General features: G+C 50.7%; 7 protein-coding genes across 7 annotated transcripts; 4 read left to right on the forward strand and 3 right to left on the reverse strand.

Annotated features, from left to right (window-relative positions):
* Positions 1 to 159: 159 nt before the first annotated feature.
* N7482_009599 (Fig1 domain-containing protein) lies at positions 160 to 1,154 on the forward strand (the record flags this gene model as incomplete). Its single annotated transcript, XM_056691723.1, has 4 exons — positions 160 to 190; positions 254 to 322; positions 395 to 722; positions 776 to 1,154. 4 exons carry the CDS (start codon positions 160 to 162, stop codon positions 1,152 to 1,154), a joined length of 807 nt encoding a protein of 268 aa, XP_056539429.1.
* Positions 1,155 to 2,792: 1,638 nt separating this feature from the next.
* On the reverse strand, positions 2,793 to 4,815 carry N7482_009600 (rRNA 2'-O-methyltransferase fibrillarin-like protein; the record flags this gene model as incomplete). Its single annotated transcript, XM_056691724.1, has 5 exons — positions 2,793 to 3,882; positions 3,947 to 4,215; positions 4,275 to 4,456; positions 4,520 to 4,567; positions 4,629 to 4,815. The coding sequence occupies 5 exons, from the start codon at positions 4,813 to 4,815 to the stop codon at positions 2,793 to 2,795; spliced, it is 1,776 nt and encodes a 591-aa protein (XP_056539430.1).
* A 259-nt stretch (positions 4,816 to 5,074) lies between these two features.
* Positions 5,075 to 5,768, forward strand: N7482_009601 (RING finger domain protein; the record flags this gene model as incomplete). The annotated part of the gene is made up of 2 exons (XM_056691725.1): positions 5,075 to 5,279; positions 5,332 to 5,768. 2 exons carry the CDS (start codon positions 5,075 to 5,077, stop codon positions 5,766 to 5,768), a joined length of 642 nt encoding a protein of 213 aa, XP_056539431.1.
* A 655-nt stretch (positions 5,769 to 6,423) lies between these two features.
* On the reverse strand, positions 6,424 to 8,160 carry sld2 (the record flags this gene model as incomplete). Its single annotated transcript, XM_056691726.1, has 2 exons — positions 6,424 to 7,919; positions 8,010 to 8,160. The coding sequence occupies 2 exons, from the start codon at positions 8,158 to 8,160 to the stop codon at positions 6,424 to 6,426; spliced, it is 1,647 nt and encodes a 548-aa protein (XP_056539432.1).
* Positions 8,161 to 8,611: 451 nt separating this feature from the next.
* Positions 8,612 to 10,206, forward strand: N7482_009603 (uncharacterized protein; the record flags this gene model as incomplete). Its single annotated transcript, XM_056691727.1, has 2 exons — positions 8,612 to 8,734; positions 8,785 to 10,206. 2 exons carry the CDS (start codon positions 8,612 to 8,614, stop codon positions 10,204 to 10,206), a joined length of 1,545 nt encoding a protein of 514 aa, XP_056539433.1.
* Positions 10,207 to 10,328: 122 nt separating this feature from the next.
* On the reverse strand, positions 10,329 to 11,370 carry N7482_009604 (sucrase/ferredoxin-like domain-containing protein; the record flags this gene model as incomplete). Its single annotated transcript, XM_056691728.1, has 2 exons — positions 10,329 to 10,901; positions 10,978 to 11,370. The coding sequence occupies 2 exons, from the start codon at positions 11,368 to 11,370 to the stop codon at positions 10,329 to 10,331; spliced, it is 966 nt and encodes a 321-aa protein (XP_056539434.1).
* A 6,044-nt stretch (positions 11,371 to 17,414) lies between these two features.
* On the forward strand, positions 17,415 to 20,113 carry N7482_009605 (putative C6 transcription factor; the record flags this gene model as incomplete). Its single annotated transcript, XM_056691729.1, has 5 exons — positions 17,415 to 18,110; positions 18,167 to 19,445; positions 19,504 to 19,823; positions 19,884 to 19,973; positions 20,039 to 20,113. The coding sequence occupies 5 exons, from the start codon at positions 17,415 to 17,417 to the stop codon at positions 20,111 to 20,113; spliced, it is 2,460 nt and encodes an 819-aa protein (XP_056539435.1).
* Positions 20,114 to 20,758: the final 645 nt, after the last annotated feature.

Below are 20,758 nucleotides of genomic sequence, written 5' to 3' on the forward strand. Positions count from 1 at the left end.
TCTACATCGTCAAGCATCATATTAGCGCCGCCAAAAGGGCGTTCAAGAGGAGGTTCTGACTTCACGTTCGGTTTCTCAATCTCCTTCTCGGAGATCCGAGAAGTGAGCCTATTGACGCGTAAGGAAGAGGTGGCTGCTTGTGCCCCATAACCGCTCGCAATGGCGGCTCGATTTGCACAGGGTGTTGGCCGTACGTTATGACCCACCAGGAAACAGTTGTGAGACAAAGCGAGTTTTCTGACCTCAATCGCAGGATTCATTCCCATGGTCGGGTATCACCATGTGTTGATGATTATTATTGCAGTTGCAATTATCTTACTATGTTAGTCACCATTCGCAGTTTCCAGCGGTTAGCTTTTCTGCTGCCACAAGAATATTCTCTAATCGTTCACAGCACTATTGTTGGCTGGATGCTCCTCATCATCCCCACAGATCCCCAACATCTTCCTCATTTCCATGTACTACGAGAAGTACAACCCGATTCTTGACCTTGCCCAAGTCGACCCGGGCGTGGTAACAGCCATGGCCAACATTGTACGGAGCGCCGAGATGGAAGTTCGGGTCGGATACTTCGGTATCTGTGTGCAGCCCGATGGTGGCTCATTCATCTGCAACGCCAACGCCACTGCTCTCGCCGAGATTGTCAATGTTGACGCAGATCCGCTCAACTTGATCTGGGTTGCCTCGACGTTCAAGGATGCAGTGGTGTTCCCATACCTTCTGTAAGTTTTCCGAGTGCTCTTCTCTTCATTGAGTGAAGCTAACCTGCATCTAGTATTGTCGCTGTCATCCTCGCCTTCTTCTGTTTTATCCTCCTCGCCACCTTCCCTGGCTGGCACGAAGAGCCTGACGAGTCTGGGTCCGCTGTCGAAGTTAAGCCCTTCCCTTCGCGGCCCGTCTCTCAGGCCGCTCTTGCCCTAATTTTCGTGTCTTCCGTCTTTGTGCTTGTCTCTGTGTTATGGCAGCACACAGCGTCTGTGGCAGCAAGCACGATTGCCCAAGATATGGGCAACAGCGTCGTAAGAAGCGGTGTTGGTACCTCAGCCATGGTACTGGGTTGGTTCGCATTCGTCCTTCTGGTGGTCGTTACCATTGGCCTTCTCATCATGATCCTCAGCATTAGCATGCTCAGGAAATTGACTGACGACGACTAGGTCGTCGTCAACTGGCGTACTTTACTGCTTGCTTTTTTTGTTTTTTTGTTGATGTTTACCACGACTTGCATCTATCACCTCTCGACATGCTACGCCTCTACGCCCTTATAACCAAACGACACGAATGGGAAACGAATAATATCTACAAGCGAATGATGTTCGCTCGCGACATACGGAACGGACGGCACGGAATACGAAATCTGGGACGATAACTCCCATCTGGGAGCTGGTTAGATTTGGACAATTTGGGAATCTGTGAACATATTAGAGGATCACCATCCTCTCACTCCATCACCTCTTCCTGGGACTGGCTCGAAAAACATATCTAGTCCCTGAGTAAGGTGTTTGTTTGGCTATCCTGTTTACCATGAGGATACGCCGAGCTGACATAGAACGAATGTCATCAACTTGATGTGAGATTTTCTTGTACAGCCTTGCGGCCGGTGTTTTGGTTGCTTCTTCTTGTGCGTCTTTTTTCTCTGTCTGCTTTAGGCGTTCTTTCCCTCTGTGTATAAAACCATGTTTTCTTGAGTATCGGACTGATCTAGCCTTGGCTGCTTGATTTCCTGTCTTTGTTTCTGCATAAAACATGTTCTGAAGGTGTGTCAATTCTACACCATACTTGATAGTCAAGTTTCCACGAATGAACATCACATACTACATCACATACTCATTCAGCACATTTTCCCTTCCTGTTCATGGAGATCTCAACAGCCAAAGCAATCTGCATTAAATACGTAAAGCAACGCAACAATACCAGTTTGTTCTTCTCGTGTGTGGAATTGAAATCAAGCGCCATCCTTTTGAATCCTCATCCGAAATAGGTTGCCCTTCACAATTCTAGTACTTGGAAAATCTCTCCGTTATGACAGTTTCTCAACTGTGGCCATGTAAGCACGTCGCCCAGTGCTAAGGAAAGATGGGGTTGCCCTCCACAAGCTGAACACTCATTCTCGCAGGGTGCACGCCCCTAGCAAGCGGAGAAATCTCCATATCAACCTTCAGAGGGCTACGAATAAGGATTGCTCGATACGTTATATTCTTAGCCCAAGATTCCTCATCACCTGCCAAAAATGATGGGTAAAACGAGTCCGAAATTGCATGTGTGTGTTAGCGTATCTCGGGCTGCGGGAAATCGAAAGGGTCATATGCAATCTCCGCACTCTTACTTTCCTTAATTTCGTGATCGCACCGCTCGAACAATCGAGTGATGGCTTCACCATATCGAACGTAACAGCTTCTAGCCCGCGACGCTTCCCGGAAAATGTCGATGTAGAGTAATTGAGCAATAAAACTCGTAGTTACCGGGTTGCAGAGCCACACATCGCTTTTCCAACTTGCGTGAAATTTCGATCGTCATGGTAACAAGTTACATTCCGTCATGGTACTTGTTTACGCTGCGAGACAGTAGATGGACGTCGCTGAAGAAAGTGATGTTGTATGCTTATTCATAGAACTAAGTAGCTGCCGAAGGGAAGAAAAAAGTCCGCGACTCTGCCAACCCATAACCAATATACGCCATGCCTAGATGCAACAGAAGCCGCAAATCACGTTAAAAATGTTCATACACGCGCACGGTTCCTCTTGCGGCGAATGGTACATAAGTCCCAAAGCTGAGCACCCAGAAGGCTTTGGTCCCTAATAGTCCATAGGAAAACTTCCGCCTGCATTGCTACCTTTGTCGTTCGGTCCTTCATACCCACTGCCCTGGTCATCAAGGGACTTATAGTATGGGTTCGATCCAGTATCACGACCACCACGTCCACGTCCACGATTGCCACGAGCAGAGCCTCGACCACGGCCATTTCCACGACCCCGACCCCGATGAGGGCCCCGACGCGAGTTTTCATCATTATGGTGCCGGTTGTCACCACCGGGACGGTGGTATGGGTGATAACCGTGGGATTGGTCTTGGATTGGAGCCTCGTAGCCGTTCGTATGGCTTGATTGAGGGTATAGAATGTCCTCATCTCGCTCCTGCTGGTGGCGCCTCTTGTGGCTTTTATTCATAAACTGGCTTTCCCATTCGCCCTCATGCGGGTTGTCTTCTTCAACTCGCAAGACAACTTTCTCTCCGACGACAGTTTCAAATTTCATTGCCATTCCAGGTGGAACAGGCTGCCAGTTTTGTATCTTTCCTGCATCGGCTGGACGTGACCCCCTGCGGCAAGCCAGAACGATGAGCGGTGAGGGATTTTCCGTGTAGATGGGTAGGTTTGACGGCATGGGAGCCACTTGAGCAGCCCAGACCCTGTTATCAAACACTCCTACTCCAGTCACCTGCCAGCTTACTTTCTTTCCCAGCCCGCCAACTCTACCCAGAATATTCTGGGACGCTGGACGGGGTGTAATTAGAATGCTGTTAGCCATGTATTTCAGGTCATTTGATTCAGCATGTCCTTGCTGCTGCAATGTTGGACTTAGCAGGTCCTGAATGATGCGCTGAGAATCCTGTTGGGATATCAGGTAGCCCGTGTAGAACACCGTCCGTTTGATACGAAGCCGGGCAAGCCGGGACTTGACCTTGGACAGAGACGGGTTGCGGGTGGTAAGATTGTGTGAATTAATCATGCGCTGGACCTCGGCAGTTTCAATTATTGGATCGAGGTATGTGCATCCTTCCGTTACCTGGATGACTTCAGCAGTGAGTGGCTTTCGGGGCACCAGGCCCTGTCCAGCTTGCAGGCTCCGGTTCATTGCCCCGAAGAAATCTCGGAACCCTTTCGCGCTGTAAGGCGAAGTAAGGTTTGTGATATAGAATAAAAAACATCGTAACACCTAGGAGAACTTACTGCTTTGGGCGGTCCTCGTAGATTCGAATCTCCTCAGCCTGTTCGTAAGTATAGACAAGGTCCTCGAGAAACTTTTGCTTAAAAGTCATGGTCGTCGGAAACAGCTGGCCATTGGGACCGACTTCCGGCTTCAATCCAATGAGGTCAAAATCCAGTTTTTTGCTGGCAGCCATGCGCTTAATGATGGGTGCGAAGTTGGCTTCGCCCCGGCCCGTCAGGAGCACGGTCAGTGCATCTTTCTGATCCATGCTCAGTTTAACCAAGCGCAGCTTCAAACTTGTCAGCTAAAAATCATATGCCAGGGAGAGAAAAGCCTGGGGGGTCACACAATTTGCTCGTTCCACCAGCCATTCCAAGCTCTTGGCTCTTCAGCTTCCATGCCCCTGCCAGTAGCGCAGAGAATATTCGGATCATGCCACCACCCGCCGTTTGCGAAGCTTTCCCATGCCTGCAGGAAACCGATTGTCGAACCATTCCACAGTTGTGGATTGGGAAGGGGACTCAGGAAAACTAATTATGTGTTGGTAAGTTTGGGGGGTCCCACAGCGCGATGCAACACTGAAGGATCCTCACGAGTATTATCGAAGTCGTAGACATGGATTGCTTTGATTTGAGACACGGCTACAGAGAAGCAGTCATTAGCTCGATGATTCCTGTATTGATTCAAGACGTTTGCGCCTACCTGGGAGCTCTCTGTTGGCGACCGACCATCGCTTCAGCGAGGTGAGAGTATGTGAAGGCGGCCGCTGCGGAGGCATGGTGCTGTAAAATATGTTTGAGGAAGAAGGGCCAAGACGCGCAAGTTTTTCTGCTATGACCGCTTTCGCGGAATGCATCGAGGGGATTTGGGGGTCTCTATCTCGAGACATCTATGTTCCGAGGTTGGCAGGGAATGACCACACTCTGTTCCAGTTAGTGCATTGCGTAAAGTATGCGCGGCTCTTGAGATAGCGATCGGTTGCAACTATCCAGCTGCACGGTGTTGCTTGAGAGTAAACTGGTCCTGGATGGCTTGGAAGGCTCGATCGCGGGTTTTTTGCCGCGGGCGGTCCCGCCTGCCTCGAACGTGACTTGGCGATAAGGAAGGACTCCGCGCGATGCTCCTTCGCTTTCCAACCTCCGGCCTTCATGTCAGAGAATGGAGATCTGCAGCAACAAATCCTTCAAAAGACTCTCAGGGAGGTAGCGGATGAGCAGACTGAGGGTGCTGATCCCTGCGTCATCTGTCTGGACACTATCACAGAGCCATGCGTCGGAGTTCCATGCCGCCATGCCAACTTCGATTATCTGTGCCTTCTTAATTGGCTCGAGCAACAGCCCAACTGTCCTCTATGTACGTCTTTTACTCATGCGCGCCTAAAGAAAGCCAACTAATTCCGACACAGGTAAAGTAAATCTCACTGTCGTTCAATATGACTTGAAACGACCCGGAGGCCCCAAGACATACAACGTCCCTCCCGTCGATCCCCCCACAAGAGCGACCCGCGCCTCTCCTCTCCAGCACGAGATTCGTTTCAGAGGGTACCAAAGGCGACGACAAAGATCCCGCCCGCGCCAGCCCCAGCCTTCGTCCGGCGATCCTCTCTCAGTCCGTCGCAATGTTTATCGCAACCAGCTATACTCTCTGCGAGTCGGGTCAAATCGTCTTTCCCAATATACGGAAGTGACACCAGAGCATTTCAACCGAGACGAGGCCCTGGTCTCGCGCGCTCGGAAATGGATCCGCCGTGAGCTGCAGGTGTTTCGCTTCTTGCACCCGGAGTCAGAGGATGAACCGGAACAAAGGCGGGATCGTGTGCCGCGCTCGGGGAGCAACGATTAGCACAACGGAGGGCAAACAATGCCGAGTTCCTGCTTGAGTATATCGTCGCCATTCTGCGCACGGTTGACATCAAAGGCAGTGCCGGGCAAGCGGAGGAACTATTACAAGATTTCATTGGAAGGGATAATTCTCGCCTATTTCTTCATGAACTACTAGCGTGGCTGAGAAGTCCTTACATATCTTTGGAGGATTGGGACCGTCATGTGCAGTATCCGACTTCGACACACAACTCCCCTGATAGGGGGAGTCGAAATTCCAGCTGTCGCGGTCGTCGCTTCTCTCGAGGCGCGGACTCACCGGCTCGTGAACATGATCGAAGCCTATTCGACCGAATTTCGAGACCCGGCATGTCCGAGCCATCTTCACGGAGAGCACAATCGCCTTCATCGCGGGGATCAGCTCGCCGGCACCCATGGCCACCACAAAACCGCAATATTCTAGACCGATATATTCCTGACTGACAACATGTACATTATATTCAATCTATTAGAAGTATACATTACTCACCCAGTGCCCAAGTAACATTCGATACGATGACCGAGCAGCGCCAAGATGCATGAAACAAGTTGCTATGGACATCTAGGACACTATCTATGCTAAGTACGAATGCAGTCGTTTCTTCGTGAACATTAAATTAAGAGGCCAAATGCACTCTCTATCTCCGACGGAACCGCCCATGGCCCCGAGATCCTCCTCTATGATGAATCTTCAGGCTCCGGTAGTTCGTGTGGGACTGAGCATTCGCCTTGATCATCCGAGGCTTGGGTGGCTTATCTTCTTTCTCAGGGACGGACGTGGCTTTTGATGGGGCTTCCTTGACTTGCGGCTTGGCCATGGAGACAGCTTCCTTGATCCGTTCAGAGAAACTCTTAGCCCGAGCGAAAGGCTTGGGCTTGTCGTCGTACTCGGGATCATAATCCGAGTCAATGTCAAGCTCTGCACCGGGGTCGGATTCGAGATCGGACATGGTATGCAAAGCGCCCATATTGTTAGCGGCATCTTGCTCTTTCTCACGGACATTATCCACCTCTTCTGAGATGGCTAAGAGTTGCGTTTCGGGAACCGCAGCTCGCTCATCATCGCTTCCTGAATCCTCTTCGACAGGCGCAGCAGCGGGACTGGGTCGAGCTTTCGGCCGAGGCGCGACTGGTCGCATAATCACTCGTCGCGTAGTTCGCTTCTGGCCCTTCTTCTTATATGGTCGATAGTTCTCCTGCACAGGTTGACTCTCCGGAACCTGGAAGCTCGCTGCCTCTTGCTCCTCGATTTCACGAAGCATATCCCACTCATCATCCTCGCGCTCTTCCTCCATTGCGCGCAGTCCTTGCACCAGATGGGATAGACCCCTGCCTGCAAATTGCAGAGGTTTGCGGGATGCAATGGGGCTGAGTCCCGCGCTCTGCTGGTTGGAATTGGGAGGTGCGAGTCTACCGAAATTCGAGCGGCGTAGGAAAGAGGGCGTTTCAGACGGATTGGGCTGCGGTGATGTAGCAGCCTCAATAATTGGAGGCGCATTCTCCTGTCCCAGCCTGTCATCCTCATTTTCAACCATAGCCGCGTAACGCATGGTAGTCGGCGTCGCGAATAGATTGGCCAGGTAGAATTGTTTGTTAGAGGATGCTGGAGTGCGGGAAAGCCTTATATCATCTTCCTGTTCGTCTGGCACTTCTGCGATTGGCTCGAACGCTTTTGGTTTGGAAGGTGTTTGGAATCCCGCCGCCAAAAAGTCCCTTTGCTTCTTCGCTGACGGCGTCGCGTTGCTTCCTCCCGACTCCGACAACATATCAAAGAGGCCGAGCGCTTTCCCATCGCGCTGAGGGGTGGGTCCGATTGCAGCCTTGAGTGGTGATGGGGCTGGTGCGCTCTGCCGATGTGTACTAGGGCTGAACAGTTTGCGGAACGTGGACGGTGAGACGAATTCGTCTACATGCGAGTGGTGGACATGACTGGTGCGGTTATTGGATGGGGTCGCAAAGAGCCCCTTGGACGACTTGCGTGGCGTCGTGATTAAGTTCGCATGATCTGGGCCGTTAGGAGAAGCATGTTTGCGTTTTTTGGATTGGGAATCGGAGTGTTCTAGCTGTCGATTCTCGCCTCGGCTAAGGGAGGACTCGAGTGCTTTGAGTCGGCCATATTCCTTATATTTTGCGGCTGTTAACCGGAAAAAGATGAAATGTCATCAGTCAGTTCAAACTCGTCCGCTATGTTGTAAAGCCGCGGGCGAAAGAGGGTGCCACCTACCAATGTCGGGGTTCTGCTTTATATCCTCTCGACCAGCTTTTCGCCCCTCGTGTCCCGACGCAAAATCTTTCTCCCAGGTCTTCAATTCTGCACGCAAATTGACAGCTCTTGACGCGACCTCGGCGCTTGTATTGAGGGCGTGGTCGGCCATGGTTGCATATCGCAGATGCGGCCAGGCGCATAGGGAGGAAGCAGCGGTCGACGCGGGACGCGAAACCAATTAACGCGGTGACGTCGCGTGTCCGGCCCGGCACCCTTCCACCGTTGACAGCCGGTTATTTTGCTTACCTTGGGTCTCAACTACTGTAACAAATTCAGGCTAAAATTGTACGATCCCTTCGCTTTCACTGGATGTTAATTTACGTGCCTGCTAGGCGGCCAGATTCGGTCCCCGACCGTTGGTTGCCTAACTTCAATGCCAATCATGACTTGAATCTTAATGATGGCGCGTAAACGATGTGGGGAGCAATGCGCTGGTCAACAATTCCAAGACAAGGGCGTGGACATATAAATGATTGCTTACGTCCTATACTTCATGATATTACAGTACAAATATTAAGCCGTTGTCAGTCGTTTGAATAGCGCTTTGCCGCATAACCGTAATGACCATCGAACAAGGCCCCTTTGATGCCCAGTTTGATGCGCTGGTTCAAAATGCCCTCATGGAATGGAAAATTCCTGGCTTGTCCATCGCAGTCCTCCATAAGGAACATACATTTTCCAGGGTAACTCAAAAACAGTTGGTTGCGCGGACTCTACGCTGACGATACATCAGGCCTATGGCATCGCCGAATTCCCTGACAGGAAGATGACCGCCGACACGCTTTTCCCAGCTGCTAGCACCACGAAAGCATTCACTGCTGCCGCTACCTCAATAGCGATTCAAGACAGCAAGGACACCAAGTCGGCGCTCGACTGGGACACCACGATCGCATCCATCATTCCAGACGATTTTGTTCTATCAGATGACTACGCTACTAGGCACACGACCCTCGAAGATGCCCTCTCACATCGATCGGGGCTCCCTGGACATTTATGGCCAGTCACGTACGGGAGTCGAGATGCAAGCGTGCGAGAGATTGTGCGCTCGCTCAGACACCTGCCCCTATCAGCTCCCTCGCGAACTAAATTCCAGTACAGCAACCAAATGTTTGTTGCTATGACGCATCTACTACAGCAGCACACTGGTGAGCCACTGGGCACTTTCCTGAAGAAGCGCATCTGGGAGCCCCTTGGCATGAACGAGACATACTTCTCAACTGATGAGGCGATGGAAGATCCTTCGAGCGCGGCCAAGGTCGTTAAAGGATACACTTGGATTCCCGAGAAAGACGGCGGGCACTGGTTCCAAGAGCCCCCGGCCAACTGGAGGCCGAATACCGGCGCCGGAGCCATAGTCAGCAATGTGCTCGATTATTCTCGCTGGGTGCGAGAATTGATCGAGCAGACTGGCCTTCTGAAGGGCCATGATTCCTTGACTAAACCACGGACTTTACATTTTGAAGGAGGCGATATCAATCTACCGTCCCCTTACCACGGCTACGCACTGGGATGGTTCGTCGACAACTATCGTGGCCAACACCTCTATTCACACTCCGGTGGCTGGCCTGGCTATTCCAGTCTCGTCGGGTTTCTGCCCGAGAAAAAGTTCGGCTTCGTGCTTATGGGCAACTCCAACTCAGCACGATATATCATTTTCCAGCTGGCGGTACATCTTATGGATAAGCTGCTTGGACCGACCGAGGATCCCCTGCATCAAGAGAAAATGGCGGAATTCTATGCCACGCATGACAAGATCAAGGAGAGAACGCTAAGGTATCATCCAGACGATATGGATGCTATCAAGCGAAAGCTCTTTCCATCCCTGGCCGATCCCCCGTTTTCTCATGCTTTGCCACTCGACAAATATGTTGGGACCTACAAACATCCAACTGGAAACTGGGTTTCTGTTGTGCTAGACCATGATGGAAACTTGGGTATCGATGCATCGCAAGGAGCGATCCCCGGGTATTTGACCCTCACGCATGCTAGTGGTGAATTCTTCGTTGCGAAGATAAAGTCCAGCAATCTTGCTGCGATGGAACCTGTTGCGGCTGAGTTTTATATTGATCCTTCGGGGTCCGTGAAGAAGATCGGGTTGACGCTGGAGCCTGCCTTGAAAGAAGAGAAAATATGGTTTGAGCGAAGTGAAGCTTAATTCATGGAAGCATAAACTTTCTATCATCTGTGGGGTATTAGCTAATAAAGAAGTGCCTCGAGACCCTTCACGCGCTCTGCAACGCCTGTAAAAGCTATAGATGTACATGGCGTCAATCATAATCACCAGCTCGTCAATCCCCTGACTCGGTCAAATCCACCCCGCAATTGTGTCTCTGGATGTACCACTTTCCCCTGGAGGATTGTGTACTTCACAATACCTGCACAGTGCTCAGGTCGCACGCGTGCCAACCAGATCATCTGTTGATCTTTTTTCCGGTAAATCAGCACATTGGCAGAGAACTTGTGTCCGCCCACGTGGGAGACAAAGAAGATGCCCGCGCCGCCAGGGCGTGAGTCGTCGGCATCGCGATCTAATCCCAGTGGCCGGAGGTGTCGCTCGAGTTCGCGCTTGATGAGAGGAGCGGTCATACCGCATCGTGCATCTCGTCGCTTGTGAGAGCAGAGTAAAATCACGTAGTCTAGCGGGCACGGCCGTGCGACCATGCCAGTGCCGCTCTTTTCATCAGAAGGGTTATCAATAAACTGGCGAACTAGATTGGGAACGTCTGCCTGTGAGACAGAGTCCACGAAAGTGAAGGATGGCAGAATGAGAACTGTTGTTGGCTGGTTCGCTTCAACTTCTTTGCCCTCGTAATCTGGGGGCTGGATGTTGGACGCTGACACCATGAAGCGCTAGAAAAGAGTCAGTTGATTGTCGCAAGAAAAGAGACGATCGATTGTCCAAATAAAAAAAATAAGAAAAACTTACACCATGTGTGGACTTCGCGGAAGAACCTTCGAACGCCTCCATTAGACTTCCCTTTTCCTGTCCCACCTTCTCCTTCCAGTCAGACCGCCCCGTCGCGACCAGGACGTGAGAATGAAAATCTTTGATGTGGCCATACAGCGGCATGGAATTTTCGACCTTCACTTTTGACGGAAACTGCACGGTGCAGTCTGCGCAATCTTTGAGGCAATCTGGTCCGTCCTCTGCGGGTGTGACTTTGGGAAAGAGATAATCGGCCTCGGAGCGCCCGAAGGAGAGAAGTGACCGTAACATGGCAGCGCTCGCGATGCGTGGAACCTCGCTGTCTTTTGAAAATACGGTTGGTTGCAGTTGTGGAAACGTGGAAGCCTCTTGAATTGAACTCTGCGGCTGCATGGGGTTGTTATAGTCCTGTCCCGTTTATTAACTCCGAGCGACCATTCCCGAACGGTTAAACCCGAGACCGGTCCCTGGTTGTCGCACCGAGGGCTCTCGGGCTCGGGAAAGGCTCGCACTGGAGATACCCGCCGGGATAGGGTTCGCGATCAAATTGATGATTCATGGTAACAACCCAGGGGATCGCTGTTAAGCGCGCCCCAGGTCAGTGTGGCTGATCCTTGGCTGTTACAACACTCGAGTTCACCCGCTAATCCAGAATTTGAATAATCGAATTAACCTATTCAAATGTGTAGCCTCTGAGAATATAAGCTAAAGAATCTACTTAGCTATTTTACGGCCGGAACTCTGGGAACATTCCGCGCTTCGATCTTTTAAATCCCAAAAAGTAAAAGTATACCCACAACCTTCACTAATATCACGCTTAAGTATGTAAATATGTATTTTCGATAGACTAGAATAGATGACCCCAATTGTTTGAGAACATACAAGTGTATATCTATCGAGGACTTTGAAATTAAAAGGTATTAAACTTGAGTGTCCGCTGTTTTCGTCAGCCCTCTTGGCGTCAAAGTCGCCAAAAAGGGTATCGTTTGACCTTTTATGATTGTAGTGAGAAATATTTCGTAGATTACGCTTTCACTGGAGAAGAATAAGATTGATGCAGTAATCGCGGATTAGACGGTTAAGCGGCGACTAGGTGCCCAAATATTAGTGCAGGAAGTCCTCAAAAGGGTCTCAATCTTCGCAATTAATAATGACATAAAACAATTCGCAAAACGTCTCCCACCAGGTCCAAATAAACCCCTAGCACCCCAGGGATGCGAGTGCGAATCCGTCAAAACTAGCGGGTTCCCAAGTATTCACCCAATCCAGGAGAACTGGAGGGCGAAGAGATCCTTCTCCCTGTATCATTTCCACCCTCATTGGCATCTCTTTGAGATAGGATCTAGCCAATTCAGCCATGATCTCACGCGGGTCCAACAGCCTCGTGATAATTTGCGTGGGTCCGGATACAGGGGGGGCCGGCGTGTTCATTCATAAATCGAGGGGTTGGATTCGCAGGAGGATTCGTCACTAGCGAGGACACAAGGTCAACAGCAAGATCAACAGCCAAAATCAGCAGCGAGGTCGGCAGCGACGTTGCCAGCGAGAGCGAGCGAGAGGGCGGCAGCAGATTGATGGGCAATACACAGGGATCCCCGCTTAGATGACGCAGGTTATTTACCTTGATTAGAGGGAGATTTGGCGATTTCTGCAATAAAACTTGAATAGCATCTGTTTCCTTATTAGGAATAGTCTATTAGAGAAGCACTGTAGAATCTTGCGATATTCAAAAGGGGAAAGGATGAGAGGAGTGGGTGATAACTCATCCAATGGTAAGCGCGCGGGTTTTCTTGACTGAATCACAGCGCCTTGTCATTGGATTATTAGGAATCACCTAAAACCCTCGGCCTCCTGGCATCCGCAGATCATGACTGTAGGTCTCAGGTGGCGGCCAGAAGGAGGTGGGGGCGGAAAGCGCGGCCGTGGCATGTGTCCTCTTAGCAATGAGATATGTATCTAATTCTGGGAAAGTCATGATGTAATTCTTCTGAGTAGCAAGCATGGCCTGCACAAGCCTTAGGTAGTCTCACACCGGGTGGCTGGGGGCTGGTGACTAGGAGACTGTCTGAAAATGCCCAGTGGGGGCCAAATCCACCATTGTTCAGTCATATCTACAGCCTCAATAAGGGGCTCGCAAACTAGCGTATCTACTACAGTAGCAGTATATGTTCAGAAGGCTCGTCCAAAACTTTTTAGGCTATTTGTTTACATCTATTGGAGATATTCCGACAGAAAACTCCCCGCCGGTGACTATTTGTGACGGTCGAAGTTTCCGACATGGTATGCAATCTCTTTCAAGACTCATTGTATGAATGTGATCTGATTGAGAAAGTATGCCCCTGCGAGAATTAGCGCCCGGTACGGGACGAGATGGCAAACAGAGTCCCGAGTTGGAGTGCGTAAATCGACGTTGGTTAATTTGAATTCTGTCCTCACGATGCATTTAGCATCATTGCCGTCCACGGCCTGAATCCTATGGGCTCTTCTGATCATGCCATCAACACTTGGCGAAAACCACAAGAGGACGGTGGTAATGTCTGGTTGAGAGACAACTTTCCAAAGGCTCAGCCGAACGCAAGAATCTTCCTTTATGAGTACAACTCTAGCCCTGTTTTTGGCTCGGGTAAAGCCAGTTTCGTGCATGAGGCAAATAAACTTCTGGAACATGTTCTTCAAGAAAGATGGCAAATGGTGATATCATGTTGATCTTTTAAATGAAGAATCGACCTGCTGAATATTCTTAATAGAGCCGGAATATTCCTATCATTTTTGTGGGACATAGTTTGGGAGGCCTTCTCATTAAGCAGGTGAGTATGATATGAACCCTCATTCTAGGGCGGATCGTTAATGAGATAATAGGCACTGGTAATTGCGTGGGCAAACCGAGAATACAGAGGATTGAAAGAAGCAACGTGGGTCAAAATGAGTTGGTTGCCATATCTGCGAGATTTACTAACAAACTCGTTAAAGTGACAAGGCACTCACTGGTGTTTTTTGGAACGCCGCATATGGGACCAGCAAAAAGTCTCGAAGTCGGCCTTGGGATGGCATGTGCGAAGATTGCGCGAGCGCTGCCATTCCAGCCCCAATCAAACGTAATCGACGCTCTCGAACAGGGCACCATGTTTTCCGACATTTTGAGGGACAGTTTCCGACATCAGCTCGAAACTTATAAAATTCTGTCCTGCTACGAGGGAATTGGAGACGTAATCTCTCATATTCCTTACATAATCTGCTCTCTGGAACTAACATGGATGTTTTCATTGCGCAACAGATTGTCCCATTTGATTCGGCCGTTTTGAGATTGGCAGGCAACCGAGAGACTCAAATGCGCATCGATGCAGATCGCAGCAATATGTGTCGATTTGATCTGGAATCCCAACGTGACCAGGATAATTATAGAAAAGTGCAACGACGTCTGCAAATGATGTGCGCAGATGCGCTTCTTGGATCATTGCCACATCCACATCCAGGTAAGAGCGGATCCATGGAACGAGTATAGAAGGGGCTCGCGAGGCTGCCAGACTATGTTATTGGATTGGATTCACTATTATTATCGTCTGCTGTGTGGATAATGAAGGATTTCTGAATTTCTGACCATATTATCTAATGCATAGGTAATCGGTGCATTATAAATGGAGGGATTGACTTGTCAGATGTCCTTCATCCAGTACTGCACACCCAAGAAGGGTCAACGTCACCGGGAGAGATGCGTACGTTCTTGTAAATCCATATGCTGGGTACCTTGGGCTAAAATCAGCTCTCTGATCATTATAGCTCTTTCAAGAATTCCTGATTTAGCATGGGAGGTTTATCGCTCGTGTGAACGCATCTCTCTACCAGCATTTGCCCAAGTTGCGCGTGAAGTTACATCTGGCATCCCGGAGTGCGAATGTACCACGAATGCTGGCACTCCTACGAAATGGAGCAGATCCTAATATGAAAGACAGTTCGGGATGGACAGCTCTCCGGTATGCCATCAGTGCTAATTCGGGACCAGCAGTGGGACTCTGTTTGGAGCATGGTGCGCACACAAGTGGCAGTGCTCTGGTTTTACTGGGACAACAGAGTGAGATAAGGCTTACCATTCTTGAACATATTAAGCTCATACGTGCCACTGAGCTGCTTTATATTCTGCGAAAGTACGAGGACCCTGAATGTCCTGATGAAACCATTGCGGGGCTCGAAGGTTTGCAGAATCCACGTGAATACACTGTTGATAATGGGCTCCTGAGAATTGAAAGAATGAGAGAAGAGATGGAAGAAGAGAGAAGGCGTGACGTGGAACAAGCGGCGCGGCCTAATACGGATATATTGGAATAGTTGATGTGGACAGGGATGTGGAGATTCCTGCCTCATGCTTTCATATCATGAATTGATTGCCTGGTTGGCTTGAGTATTAAGCGGAGCTCGATCAAATGTAACATTTACGGATTGTGTGGAAAGTGAGGCTGCTGTCACTTCTAAAACTTCTAGCTGTCAAGTGCAGCTTGTAAATCCTTTACATTGACAAATATTGCTTCGGCTATGGTCCCCGTCGACGTCATGACATTAGCCTCCAAGTTTGTGGAATTTGCGATGTAGCAGATATGCAACCGTGATGGCGATACAATATTCAATTGAGGGAGAGTACCAAAATCAGCTTTACTGCGAGGCGAGAACAAAGTTTACTGTATTATCTCTATAACTGGGCCGGTCGCATCTATATGGGTCATGAGGATTTGCTGTAAGTTTCCAGTTAAAAGGCTTTCTAGGGGCTAGGGGATTCTTCCTATCGTTAGATTATTCGCCGGCCGGACTTCCCGATTCTATCTTAAGCCGAGCTCGTGAAATTAATGTTCCTACACAGATCTATATATTCGTAGGCTCTATGTCATTCCTCTCTGACATAACAGGGTCCATGTCTTGTTAGAAATGCGGACTAATATGAACCGGGCCTGGAACATTAGCGGCCACACTTCTAATTGTCGGATTAAGTTGTTTGAACAACGCCCGGATCTTTATAATCCTTAACCTTTACTCGGGGGTGACCCTCCCCGAGATACCCTCGACTATCTTTGGCTATAGACCTACTTTTACCTGTGAAAGCTCTGTCTGTATCTGCTTCTAGTCGCACGCCTGACATAATTAGTCGGAGAGCTCTACGCGACACACGTGAAGCTGTACACCATTATTAGAGGCGAAGGAGACGATTTTCCTATGGACGGCAATTGTGTAACTACCTATTGGATGGGGATCGTGTTAATTAGCGAAGGTCTTATGCTAACATGGTGGAATTGTCGTAGAAGCAGCGATGGCGTTATGAGAAAGGAGTGGAAAATAAAAGGCAGCCTGAGGTGTAAGAATGGAGCTTCCGCCCATGATCTGGGAGTTGAACCTGCTCCTTAGTAAGACACAATTTCTGCTCTTATAATCTGATGACCTATGAACAACCCAATCCACTCATAACATTCTCAATTGAACACGGCGTGTCTCGACAACTATTTTGAGACAGTTGTCTTCCCTTTTGTCGAAGCTATTCTGAATTTCGAGGACTCGGCTGCCCGAATAGGGTAAGCTACGGCAGAAGGGAATGTTGGGGGCCGAATGCTCAGCAAGCTGCGAAAGTGCAACAAGACTGACCATATTCGATTTTTGGATTAGTGCGGATCTCGTATGCGCACCGGCCTTGAACAGCTGCGACTCTACCAGGGTTGTTGACCATAATGCTCCTGGACGGTCTCCACCCACCACTGTTGACGGCCAGCCCTAGGGGCCCACAGTTCACGATGGAGGCCTTATGCAGAATAACGTGGGCTTCCATTGCTGGCAGTGGAGCTGCACTCAGTACGATGCTCCATTGTGTTGGGTAGAGGTGGTGTGCCCATCATGCTTTGTCAAGCTCGTAGACTTCGCCCCCTGAAACAATAAGAGTAATCCAATCGCTTCGTTTGGGACATAATTGGCTACTTCTGGCGCTAGCAAAATCCAAAACCCGCTTCGCTTAGCAAGCTTTTATACCAAGCCCTCTTTAGACTGGCTTGACTAGTTTTTGAAAAGAGCAGTGTCTCGGGACCTTTGCACGACACCCCACTCGGGAGACAGGAGAAATCATCGAAGCGCCCGTGGAGTGGGCCCAGTCTCAACACTGCAAGCGTGGAGGCTGAGCTATGTGAATTGATTTTAATAGCAGCTACTCCATATCATGGAAAAGCAATATGTCCATCATAGTCTTCGAAGATCTATTTAGTTGACCCGCAAACCTTATACGTCGCATGGACAGGAGCCAAAAGCTACACCGCAGTCGGGTTGCATCTCCGCGGTCGGCCACACCTGCCGCATTGGGCAGGGAGAAGTGGGTCACACCACGTAAGCTGGAGGGCAACCTTAGCAACATCTCGGAGGTAACGAGATAATCATCTATACTCGTCTGTCCGGATACCCCATTCCCCATTGACATGGCTGATGTCCAGATCTTTGGCAATGCGCCGCAGTCCGACCGGCCGCGCAAAAGGCGCCGCCGGACCATGGCCTGCACGCAATGCCGCAGTCGCAAACTGCGTTGTGATCGCGAGTATCCGGCTTGCAGCCGCTGCTTGAAGAGCCGGACGCCGACCAAATGCACTTACGAGGATGGCTTCTTGTGGCAGCAACCCGCCACATTAACGGCTGCCGCATTCACACCTGATCGAGGAACCTCCACCATCTCTGTGCATTCCCGGGCTGATCAAACGGGCACTATTAATACGCCCGCAGCCTCGGGGTTAGGAGCGGCGCCAACTCGGTCGGACACTCTCGTTTCGACTATCGCGCCCGATTCGGACCCCATTGCTCATGCTGAGGTTGGAGCGCATCCTAAAGGTGGGCATGCAGCGAGGGAGAGGGGCTTTCTGGAGACTGTTCTTGGCGCCCCAAAGGCGGCCGTGAATCAGGAGCCGTATGTTAACGCAGGCCTCTTGCAACGGCCGAAACGTGCCGCGCCGGAACCGGAGAGATTCTCATCTCTCATCGACCGGGACGAGGATGAAGGAGACTCAGATGATGTGCTGACCCCGTCACACCAGTTGGATCTATCCCCCCGCATGATGATGAGAGGGCGTGAGACCAAGACTCGGTTCAGTGGTTCGGGGATCTACGCCAATCTAGTAGCCCAGGTATGTGGCCCGGAATGACTGTCGCGTTGGTCTCTGTTGACTCACTATTGCTTCAGTTCCCTGACATTAGGGCGTTCGCCGAGGAGATTCGTTTGGCGAACCCCATTCTCTCTCGGGTACGGCCCGATTTGGAGCGGGTCAAACGGGGCCTGTGGAAGCGCAAACCACTCAACGAACCTTTTCCCGAACCCACCATTGCTTCCCTCATGTTATTGCTGCCGGCACGTCCCGTCGCTGATGAACTGATTGGATTGTACTTGACGTACATTGAGTCCACGCACCGCATCCTTCACGTCCCGTCCTTTTTACAGGAGGTGCAGGAGTTCTGGGCCACGTCTGGCAATCCCAGCAACTTCTCTGCTGGGTTTGTCGTGCAGCTGCTGTTGGTCCTCGCGTGTGCTTGGAATCTCGCCGATATAGCTACTCTGCAGGAGAAGAGCGTCACTCCTCTTAAATGCTATACGGCTGTGGAGTGGGTGTTGCATGCAGAGAAATGGATTGACAACGCACAAATCAAACGGCTCGAGATCTCAGCTCTACGCCTCCATATCTTGTTGATCATGGCGCAGAACTACCATGGCATGAAACGCAGCAAGGCATGGCTTGCTACTGGCACATTGGTCAAGCAGGCTATGCTGTCCGGATATCACCGCGATCCCGACAAGTACGCCCGCATATCCGTCTTTAATAAGGAGATGCGCCGGCGAATTTGGATGACCATTGTGGAGTTGGACCTGCAGGTTGCCATCGACCGAGGCATGCCGCCGTCGGTTCAAAGCGTGGACTACGACGCCCTTCCTGCTTTAAACATTGATGATGACGAAATCCACGAAGACTCTAGGGAAGTCCCAGAGGATCGCCCAGCAAGTGATATTACGGATTCATCCTTCTCGACTGCCCTCGGGCGATCTCTCGGTCTCCGGCTGAAGGCCTGTCACCTCATGCACGCGCCACGGATCAGTTGCCGCTATGAGGAGATCCAGCGTTTGGACTGGGAGTTTAACCGCCAACTCTCTCGCATTCCTCAGTGGTCCCTGTCGGAGGCGGCCGACCTCGTCACCCAGCACAAAGTAGCACTCTGGAAATCCGCCATCGAGACCAAGTTGGCACAAAGTCTCCTTTCCATCCACACCCCGTTTGCCATCGAGTCGCGACGGGAGCCGCTCTTTTCGCCCTCGGCACGGTCCCGGCTGGATGCCGCCGCCATGATTCTCTCGACCCAAAAACGGCTCCATGAGACCGCGCCGCCATTGTCACTATGTATGCTTGGAGAATGGACTCTGCAGGCATACATCTCTATTTGCCAGCTTCTCCATACCGTGGACCATCAGAACCGTGGGCAACCAGTTCCTACTTATTTCTGAAACAATCTGAACTAATAATTCTGTTCTAGCTATATCCTTTTACCCATCATCCTCCGCATTCATTCTGCACACAATCCCAGGGCTTCCCGACTCTCTTCTCTCTCTCGTCGAAACCGCGCTCATCTGCCTCGAAGGCCGATCTCTGCTGGTGGTCAAGGGCGCCAAGGACTACTTTTTCCTATCCACCATCGTTGCATTAGTCAAGGCCAAGCTCTGGCCGACCCAGTCCATCATGTACAAACAGCAGGTGGTCGAGCGGATCCTTGCATTTGCGCAGACGCTCTTCTCGCGGCATGCGAACTGCGAGCACCTCGGTACCCCCGGGATGGGCTGCTTCAAAGATAATCAGGTTCGTATCTCTCCGCCCTCGGCTCTTTGATTTACTTGGTAGCTAACACAGCTCTTCCAGCTTGCTACATTCATGGTGAACCCGGGCATGGCGCCGGTCCTGCCATCGGACTTTGATGGCCTCTGTCCACCGCCGAACCTCGGTGTCACTGTCAGTAGAGCAAGCTCAATCCCCCTCTCGTTTGTTTATCGTGGTACTGACTGTTTCTTCACTAGCCGCCCGATGATTTCGATCCTTTCTTGGACGTATTTAACTGGGAAGATCTCACAGGAATGGCGCTCGTCCATTAGGCAAATCGAGATATCCCTTGCATTTGGACCGTGTACGATAGCTTTATAGCGAGTATGGGGCGGTGGATATCATATCGTGGGCGTCTGGTGTATTCTATCTGGGCATTCCTTTGCGCTCCATTGCATGTACCTATCCACTATGTCCGTTGCTAATTCAATGATTCCACCACATCTTTAGTGGCCCATCGCGCTGGTGGGGCATAGTATTGATTCGCAATCCCCGCATACTAGGAGAAAGGGACAGGATAAGCAGACATACAGAGAGTGACCTCAATCGAGAGTCCCCGATCGCTAGTCGAGCGCGAGTTCCACAATGAGATCATGATCCTCCTGACGATCCCGTCGCCACTGCAAGGGCGTCGGAATCAGGATGCGCTCGTCGAGCTTCCTCCCCACCGGAATGCCCGAAGTATGGGCATTAGGTCATGCATCATCATCGGTTTGGGCACAGCCCTGCGACAGCCCTTCCGGACGAGGCTATGAGCCTCCTCGCTGAAGTTGTGAGACGGGAGGGCCAAGCCTAGAACTGTGGGGACGGACTGGAGCAGTGGGGTGGGGGTATGGGGCTCACTTGGCGTCGAGGTTGAATGGGTTGGGTTTCTGGCTGATTGTTGTTTCGGCCCCAATCGCCGCTATGAGCCCCCA

This window comes from Penicillium canariense (assembly GCF_028826845.1).
Source record: "Penicillium canariense strain IBT 26290 chromosome Unknown utg000007l_segment0_segment0, whole genome shotgun sequence".
Classification (NCBI taxonomy): domain Eukaryota; kingdom Fungi; phylum Ascomycota; class Eurotiomycetes; order Eurotiales; family Aspergillaceae; genus Penicillium; species Penicillium canariense.